The sequence below is a fragment of the Calidris pugnax genome, unplaced genomic scaffold (genome assembly GCF_001431845.1).
Source record: "Calidris pugnax isolate Ruff unplaced genomic scaffold, ASM143184v1 scaffold459, whole genome shotgun sequence".
NCBI lineage: Eukaryota > Metazoa > Chordata > Aves > Charadriiformes > Scolopacidae > Calidris > Calidris pugnax.
This window is the reverse complement of record NW_015091670.1, coordinates 460999-470214: the sequence shown is the minus strand read 5'-3', so window position 1 is coordinate 470214 and position 9216 is coordinate 460999. Positions and strand designations below refer to the sequence as shown.

Genomic DNA, 9216 nt, shown 5'->3' with positions numbered 1-9216 from the left:
TCTGCTGGACACAAGCACTAATGTATAGTAGAAAATTATTAGTTTAAAAAAAAAAAAAAAAGCCAAGATTTGTCCTGTTTTGGGGGCTTTAGTAGGTTCGTTTGGTTAGGAGTGGGGTTTCCCTGCAGAGATGTGGTTGAGCTCATGGCCATCAGTCCCTGTTAAGAGTCTCCAGCTCTGGAGACCTCAGCACAGAAGGACACGGAGCTGTTGGAGGGGGCCAGACGAGGCCACGGAGATGCTGGGAGGGCTGGAGCCCCTCTGCTGGGAGGGGGGGGCTGAGAGAATTGGGGGGGTTCAGCCTGGAGAAGAGAAGGCTCCGGGGAGACCTTGGAGCCCCTTCCAGTCCCTCAAAGGGGGGGGCTCCAGGAAAGCTGGGGAGGGACTCTGGATGAGGGAGGGGAGCCCTAGGAGGAGGGGGAAGGGTTGGACCCTGCAAGAGGGGAGATGGAGCTGAGCTGTGGGGAAGAACTTGTTTGGTGGGAGGGTGGTGAGAGCCTGGCCCAGGTTGGGCAGAGAAGCTGTGGCTGCCCCATCCCTGGAGGGGTTCAAGGGCAGGTTGGAGGGGGCTTGGAGCAACCTGGGCTGGTGGGAGGTGTCCCTGCCCAGGGCAGGGGGTGGCACTGGGGGGGGCTTTAGGGTCCTTTCCAACCCAAACCATTCTAAGATTCTAGAAGTCTCTTCCCATGGTCCCCTGTCACCCACCGCAGCCCTGGTGGGCCCTCACACCCCTGCTTCTGACCCCTCAGCACCATCTCCATCCCCAGCCTCAGCAGCTCTCGATGGCACCTCAGCTCTTGCCTTGAGCTGTTTTCCCTGGGCCAGAGGTCCCCAAAAGTTCTCTTTGGTGACATTGCCACACGGTGGGGGTGAGCATGGCCCCACCAACACCCCAAAGGGTTTGTCTTCACACAGGTTGATGGTGCTCGAGCACTCCTGGCCCCAGAGCAAGCATTTGGGCTGACTTTAATTTGATGGTGGAGAAGCTGCGATCCGGCAGGAGGCTGTGAGGGCAGAACCACCCCCATCCTTGGTTCCTTCATCTCTGTGGATATGGCCTTGACCAGGAACCTCCCCCCTGAGGCAGGACAGAGGCATGAGCCCCCTCCTTGCTATTTATCCAACAGCAGGGAACCCAAGAGCACCTCGACCATCACACCTTTATTTAAGCACCTTCTCCTGAGCCCCGCGGAGAAACTGGGATTGCTCTGGCAGAAAGCAGAACCCAAACAAGCCCCAACAAACCAGAAAGAGCCACCACCTCCCCTGGGGCAGCCACAGTCCATGCTCAGTCACTGGAAGGTCTGGGGGTTGCCAAATTTACATGCCACCAGCCTTGTCCCACGGCACCTGAGTGCTCCTGGGCCTGTGGAGCCCTTCTGCTGCTGATGGCTGAGAGGTGGTACAGATCAGGGACATCCTTCTTCCAGTCTGTCCCACCTCCCAATGGGTCTCTCCTGGTTTTGGTGTCTCCATGGTGCAGGGGGGTGGGAAGCCAAGGCCCTACAGGTGGGATTCTCATGGGGACAGAGCCACCGCAGCACCCAGCACGGGGGGGAACCTGCCCTTGCTCCAGCCCTTCCAGGCACGAAGGGACGAGCCTGGGGAGATCCTGCCCGGCCATGGATGGGCTGTGTGGAGCTTCCTGGGACAGTGTAAATCCCACCCAGGCTTTGGGGCAGCCCAGGCTGGGGGGCAGCCTAAGGACCAGCCCCCAGGGACTCATCATAGAAAGCCTGGAGGCCCCGGGGGTGCTGCAGGGAGGGTCTTCCGTCCACCGCCTCCTGACGGAAGTTTCTCCTCATCCAGCCATAGACCAAGCTGTGGAGGAAGCCCTGGAGGGAGACGGTCAGGGCCTGCGAGAGAGAGAGAGACAGAAGTGGCCAGTGCTGCCTTGACCTGCCCCTCACCTGCAAACCCCACTGGTCTCACAAACAGGGAGGTCAGGCCCTGTCAGTGCCCAGGCAGGAGGGCATGGGGACACAGGAATCCCAGAGTGGCAGGGGTTGGCAGGGACCTCTGGAGAGCACCCAGGCCAACCCCCTGCCAGAGCAGGGGCACCCACAGCAGCTCCCACAGCAACGTCTCCAGGGGGGTTGCGATGTCTCCAGAGAAGGAGACTCCACCACCTCTCTGGGCAGCCTCTGCCAGGCCTCTGCCACCCTCACACCAAACAACGGCCTCCTCATGGTGTTCCCATGGAGCTTCCCCTGCTCCAGTTGGTGCCCGGTCCCTCTTGGCCTGGCCCTGGGCACCACTGGGAAAAGCCTGGCCCCATCCTCCTGACACCCACCCTGGAAGGATTGCCAGGCCTTGAGCAGATCCCCCCTCCCTCTGCTCTTCTCCACACTAAACACACCCAAGTCCCTCAGCCTTTCCTCAGCACAGAGATGCTCTAGGCCCCTCACCATCTTGGCAGCCCTTTGCTCTGCCCTCTCCACCACTTCCCTGGCCTTCTGGAACTGGGGAGCCCAGCACTGGTCCCAGTGCTGCAGCTGGGGCCTCCCCAGGGCAGAGCAGAGGGGCAGGATGACCTCCCTCCACCTGCTGGCCACGCTCTTCTGATGCCCACCAGGATGCCATCGGCCTTCTTGGCCACCAGGGCACAAGGTGGCCTTCCTCTTGGTGTGGTCACCTCAAACAAGGGAAGAGCTCCCCTCTCACAGCCGCCCTGTCCCACCAGGGTCCCCCCACCCCATCACCTCTCACACCTCTGATGGGGACAGATGTCCCAGCTCCGGAGCCCAGGAAACCAGGTCTTTACTCACCGTAGCAATGTAGAGGACAAAGACCGAAGAAGGTTTGATGCTGGTGAAGGAGAGGAGGGTGAGGAGGAAGGCTGCGGATGGAAGACAAAAGAAGGACATGTCTTGGTCCCTCTCTCTGACAATGCTTCATGGGGAGTTTTCCCTCACCAAGCATTCTTCCCCACCAGGATTTGTGTCCCCTGGCACAAGGCTCTGTGCAGGACAAACACATGTGTACAAGGTCCTTCCCATCACCCTGCCCAAGTCCTCAGGGAACTCATCACCACAGGTTTCTGGGTGCCTGAAAGCACACTCAGGGCTGAAGGCACAATCCCAGAGGGATGGGAGGTTGATTAAAAGCAGGTCCATCAAACACAATCCACCCTGTGGCTCAGGCAATCCTGCTGGAAAAACCTGTCACTGTAAGAGCCGGGGGGGTTAAACCAGGCGCCGGTGGGACTCGGGTGGGGATTGGGGCTGGCTGCCCAGCCCCAGGTCCTACAGATGCCTGGAGCCTTTGCAACTATTCAATCTCAGCCTCTTCTCTCACAGAATCAGAGAATTACATGGGGCTGGCAGGGACCTCTGGAGAGCACCCAGGCCAACCCCCTGCCAGAGCAGGGGCACCCACAGCAGCTCCCACAGCAATGTCTCCAGGGGGGTTGCAATGTCTCCAGAGAAGGAGACTCCACCACCTCTCTGGGCAGCCTCTGCCAGGCCTCTGCCACCCTCACACCAAACAACGGCCTCCTCATGTTCACATGGAGCTTCCCCTGCTCCAGTTGGTGCCCGTTCCCTCTTGGCCTGGCCCTGGGCACCACTGGGAAAAGCCTGGGAGCTGTCTCAACCCAGGAACAAAGGGGCTGGGGATGGGGGGACCGGACACCATCTCCACCGTGACTTGCCTGGTGCCCAGCAGAGCAGGAAAACCAGCTGGAAGTAGTGGGAGACCCTGCTGACGCTGCGGATGCTCCTGCCTGCGAAGCCGTCCTTCTCCAGGGTGAGCAGGGGCTCCGCCGCGTTCCTCCGGCACCAGAGCTTCACCCGGCGGTAGAGGAGCTGGGCGACGGGAGCGGCGTCAGCCCGGGGAGCGCTGGCTACTGCCCCCATGTCCCCACTAGCCCCATGGCTCACCGTGCAGCAGCTCAGCACCAGCAGCAGGTACAAGAAGAAGATGATTTTGCCCTCCAGGCCCACGTCCTTCCTACCCACGTACTGGGAGGCAATGGGGAATCAGTGGGGCCGTGGCCCCCAGCGGCTCCTTCCATGGGGGCAGGGCTGAGCCGTGCCATGAGCCCCACAGCAGCCAGCCATGGGGCAGGGAGCTGCCCCCCAGCCTCTGCTCAAGCAGGGACACCCTCATCCCATCCCTACAGCAGCATCTGCCCACCCATCTCCTGCCTTCCCAGGGCCCTTCTGAGCCCCCCTGCCCCTCAAGGGGCTCCAGGAAAGCTGGGGAGGGACTCTGGGTGAGGGAGGGGAGCCCTAGGAGGAGGGGGAAGGGTTGGACCCTGAAAGAGGGGAGATGGAGCTGAGCTGTGGGGAAGAACTTGTTTGGTGGGAGGGTGGGGAGAGCCTGGCCCAGGTTGGGCAGAGAAGCTGTGGCTGCCCCATCCCTGGAGGGGTTCAAGGGCAGGTTGGAGGGGGCTTGGAGCAACCTGGGCTGGTGGGAGGTGTCCCTGCCTAGGGCAGGGGGTGGCACTGGGGGGGCTTTAAGGTCCCTTAACATATAACAATATTAACAATAACCCAACCCATGGCATGATTCTATGGACAGGGGGAGGGACGGGCACCCGGCAGCGCTCACCTGGAAGCAGATATCCTGGGCCCGGCGGATGAGGAGCAGGCAGCTGCAAGGACACAGGGTGCTGGTGGTGGTCCCCTAATGCCACAGCACCCTCCCTGGGGCAGCTTTTGACTCCTTCCCCCACCCCAAAGCCCCCACCACCCGGAGTTGTGCCCAAGCCTGTTGGGAAGGGAGGGGGGTGCCCACCCCCGGCTCCCCCCTGCAGGTCAGGGTGGCAGGACAGCGGGTACCTGGAGCAGTAAAGGCTGTAGGTCTCATTGGAGCAGTTTCCTCTCCACGGCAGGACGGGCTCGATGGGTTTTGGGGCGATGTCGGTGGTGGTGGAGGTGCCGTGGGCGATCAGCTGCCCCAGGAGGGTGAGCGCCGGCACCAGCCTTGCAGGGGAGATGGAGGTGAGCAGGGCCATCCTGAGGGGCAGCGAGGGGTGAGGGGCTGGCAGTGGTCACCTACCAGGCCAAGATGTAGGGCAGCCCCTGCCACAGGCTCTCCAGGCACTCGCTCCTCTCCTGCAGGGGGAAACCACCGGTGGCTGCAGGTCCTGCAGCAGCTCGAGGGTCCAGCCCAGCTCCACCGGGGAACCCACTGATGCCCAGGGATGGGGGCTGCCCTTGGACCCCCCCAACTGCTCCCCAGGGTGCAGGAAGGGTGATGCTGGGCTGCACCACGGCTGGTGGCCACCCACCTGCAGCGCTGCGACGTGCCAGGCTCTCCAGCCCTGGACGGTGCGATAGGCTTCGTACGCGTAGACGATGACCATCAGGAACGAGACGGCGTAGAAGGTCTGGGAGAGGAGAGGAAGAGGGGGGCTCCTGCTGTGCCCCGTGCCCCGAAGGCACCTTCCCCCGTCCCTCCTGGGGCTCTGCACCCCGATGTCCCCACTGTCCCCCCAGCAGAGCTGTGCCAGGAGCAGCCACGCAGCGAAGGAGCAGCTCTCCAAGATGTGGCATCAAAACCAAACGTCCTCCTGCCGCCCCTGTGCCCACCCCGGGGAGGGGGACTGGGTGGCACCAGCACTGACCACTCGGGTCTGTGCTGGGCTCTGGGTGGCACAAAGAGGGCTCTACCCCTGTGTCCCACCAGCAGGCCTGCAACCACGGTGATGGTCGCCCCATGCCCTACGCAGCCAGGCAGGCTGGAATGTGCAACGTGGAACAGAGCTGGCCCCGCGGCGCTGAGCCCCTCCTGGTCCCCGTCCCCCTGCGTGGCTGAGGCAAAGGCTCCATTGCCAGCAGGACAAGCCTGGTGGCATTGCCCACCACGGGTCCGTGGGCCAGGCAGGGCAGAGAGGAGCCGGTGGAGCCGCAGGCACTGGGCTCTGTTTTGCTCTGGCACACATAGGAGGCTCCACTCAGGTTTGCCACCCCAGATGTGGTGGCAGGGCATGGAGGGGCGAGAGGGATGCTGTGGGGAGACACAGAATCACAGAATCTTCTAGGTTGGAAGGGACCTTAAAGATCATCTTGTCCAACCGTCAACCCAACTGACAAAAATAGACACCCACACAACAAACAAGGAGCATCATCACTAAACCAGACCTCCCAGCACTACATCAACCCGTCTTTTGAACACCTCCAGGGATGGGGCCTCAACCACCTCCCTGGGCAGCCCATTCCAATGGCTGAGAACCCTTTCAGTGAAAAAATTTTTCCTGATATCCAGCCTGAACCTCCCCTGGTGCAACTTGAGGCCATTTCCCCTTGTCCTGTCTCCTGTGACTTGGGAGAAGAGACTGACCCCCATCTCTCTACACCCTCCTTTCAGGGAGTTGTAGAGAGCAATAAGGTCTCCCCTCAGCCTCCTCTTCTCCAGGCTGAACACCCCCAGTTCCCTCAGCCTCTCCTCATAAGAGGTGCTCTCCTCACTGGGGCTGGGAAGAAACACCGGGCACATTTCCCCAGGGAACCAGCCTCGGTGGCTCAGGACAGTGACGAGGGGAAGAAGGAGAAGCAGTTCCCCACCCCGGGAGTTCCCCGGGGACACTCCAGCCTTTGGCCGGTCTCAGCTGTTCCCGGCAGGACAGGAGGGGGTCCCCAGCCCCCTGGGGTGATGTGACCCCCCCTTACCGTGGCCAGCATCTGTCCGTAGGGGCAGGCAGCGTACGCGGGGATGAAGAGCCGGGCTGGCAGCAGCTGGATGGTGGCCGTGCCCAGCACCGCCGCGGCGGCCAGGAAATCCGCCAGGGCGAGGAGGAAAAGGGGGCGAAGCTGGGGGACGGGACACAGCGTTAGGGCTGGCTGGCAGTGTCACCCCGGTGGCAGCAGCCTCTCCACAGAGCTGCCACCACCACGTCCCTCCCCGGGAGAGGAGCGGGGACCGGCTGCTCCCTGGGGAGCCTGGTGTGAGCATCCTGCATCTCCCACCACCCCCCCTCCAGCCCCCTGTGCAGCAGCCGGTGCTGCCCGGGGCTTAACTGGGGCCAAAACCCATCCCGGTGTCCCCAGGAGCCAGTGGCACTCACCTGGATGTGGCAGCATCGCCTGCGCCGGGAGGTGACGGTGAGGACCGACCCACTGCCCAGGAGGCTGGAAGAGACGAGGCTGGGGGGTAACATCCTGATGGAGCAGAGATGGGGGTGCCCCTGCCCATCCTGGGGGGGACCCTGTGCTCAGGGGCTGGCAGGGGTGTGGGGTGGGTGGGGATCAGCAGGGCCCAGCTACAGCAGAAGGAGCAGGGGGACAGAACCCACCTCAGCAGCGAGGCCGGCAGGTAGATGCACGTCAGCAGGAAGACCTGGGGGAGAGAGATCGAGAGGAGCCACGGCGGGACCCTCGGTTGCCCCACGGTGTGGGGGGACACAGAGGTTTGGGGGGACACAGAGGTTTGGGCATCCCCGGCCGAAGCAGCGACAGGTGCCCGTGTGCCACCATGGAGCGGGCAAATTTGAGAGAAAAACATGTTTTCCCCCAAAGGCTGTGCCCAGGAGCCCTTCCCAAAGCGGAGGGGCCAGTGGCCAGTTCTTCACCAGCCCCGGGGCGCTCAGCCCCTCGGTGGTGGCTGCAGGAGGGGGGTTCCCAGGAGCCCCCCCCCGAGCTTGCCTGGCCATGGGACCCGGGTTTCCCTCGCCTGGGGCTGGGGAGAGCCGAGGAGCCGCGTCCCGCTCGGGGCTGAGAAGGGCTGGCAGATCAGAGCGTGGGGCCACCACGGAGGAACCGGAGCGACCGCCGGAGCCGGACGGTCCCGTGGCCGGTGAGTCACACAGGGACCACGGAGCAGGAGCCCTGGGAAGCACCGTTTGGGCGAGCAAAGCCCCAGATGGGAAGCTGGGACCCCTTGGCCAGCAGCCGTGGCCACCTCTTGCAGCACCCCCATGGTGTTGCCCCCCCATCTCTGGCATAAGGGAAACCCCTTCTGCTGGGACACGCTGGGGGGGCCTGAGGGATGCGGTGGCTTCCCCAGGTCTCTGCAGAGGGTTTCCTGCAGACACAAGCCTTTACAGAATCACAGAATCTTCTAGGTTGGAAGGGACCTTAAAGATTTCACTGAATTTCACTGAATTTTTTAGAGTTGGAAGGGACCATAGAGATCATCTAGTCCAACTCCCCTGCTGAAGCAGGATTACCTATAGCTTGTCAGAGCATGTTACTCAGGAGCATCCAGGCGGGTCTTGAAAATCTCCAAGGAAGGGGACCCCACACCCTCCCTGGGCAGCCTGTTCCAGGGCTCTGTCACCCTCACTGCGAAGAAGTTTCTCCTCATATTTGAGTGGAACCCTTTATGTTCCATCTTGTCCAACCCTCAACCCAACTTTACCTGCTGATCCGAGAGAGCCGATGGCCGTTCCTCTTCGCTCGCCATCACCCCAGCGCCCTCCCGTCTCCTCTCGGCCTGGGGTCTGGACACCCGTCCCGGTGCAGCTCCTGCAGCTGCTGGGCTGGTTCCACACCCCGTCTGCGGGGACCAGGGCCTGGTGCAGCTGGAGGAACCTGCCCGGCTTCCCCGCGGCCAGGCAGGCTGCTACGTGCCAGCGGGGAAGGGATCAGCCCCTCAGGGACCCGGCGGATGCGCGGACACCTCCTTCGCACCTCCCTCTGCCCGGCCGGGCTGGGGGACCCGAGAGGTGCATCTCCCCAGGGTTCAGGTGTGAACGTGGTCCTTCTCCGACTCCTGCTCCTCCCGGCTGCTCGGCTGCCCCCGGCAAACCAGGCTGCTGCAGGCACGGGGGGACTTCTTGGGCATGGAGCTGCTGGATGGGGCCAGAGGAGGCCACAGAGATGCTGGGAGGGCTGGAGCCCCTCTGCTGGGAGGGGGGACTGAGAGAGTTGGGGGGGTTCAGCCTGGAGAAGAGAAGGCTCCGGGGAGACCTTGGAGCCCCTTCCAGTCCCTCAAGGGGGGGGCTCCAGGAGAGATGGGGAGGGACTCTGGATGAGGGAGGGGAGCCCTAGGAGGAGGGGGAAGGGTTGGACCCTGAAAGAGGGGAGATGGAGCTGAGCTGTGGGGAAGAACTTGTTTGGTGGGAGGGTGGGGAGAGCCTGGCCCAGGTTGGCCAGAGAAGCTGTGGCTGCCCCATCCCTGGAGGGGTTCAAGGGCAGGTTGGAGGGGGCTTGGAGCAACGTGGTGTGGTGGGAGGTGTCCCTGCCCAGGGCAGGGGGTGGCACTGGGGGGGCTTTAGGGTCCCTTCCAACCCAAACCAGTCTAAGATTCTCATTGTGAAAAGGTGATCCT

At 62.8% G+C, this 9216-nt stretch overlaps 1 protein-coding gene across 1 annotated transcript; it reads right to left on the bottom strand.

Annotated features, from left to right (window-relative positions):
• Positions 1–1176: 1176 nt before the first annotated feature.
• Positions 1177–8064, bottom strand: LOC106900001. The gene is made up of 11 exons (XM_014961955.1): positions 7241–8064; positions 7013–7076; positions 6618–6758; positions 5237–5335; positions 5005–5060; positions 4785–4928; positions 4555–4597; positions 3882–3962; positions 3653–3806; positions 2769–2839; positions 1177–1856 (listed from the first exon to the last, which is right to left on the bottom strand). The coding sequence occupies exons 1-11, from the start codon at positions 7447–7449 to the stop codon at positions 1701–1703; spliced, it is 1218 nt and encodes a 405-aa protein (XP_014817441.1). The 5' UTR covers positions 7450–8064; the 3' UTR covers positions 1177–1700.
• Positions 8065–9216: the final 1152 nt, after the last annotated feature.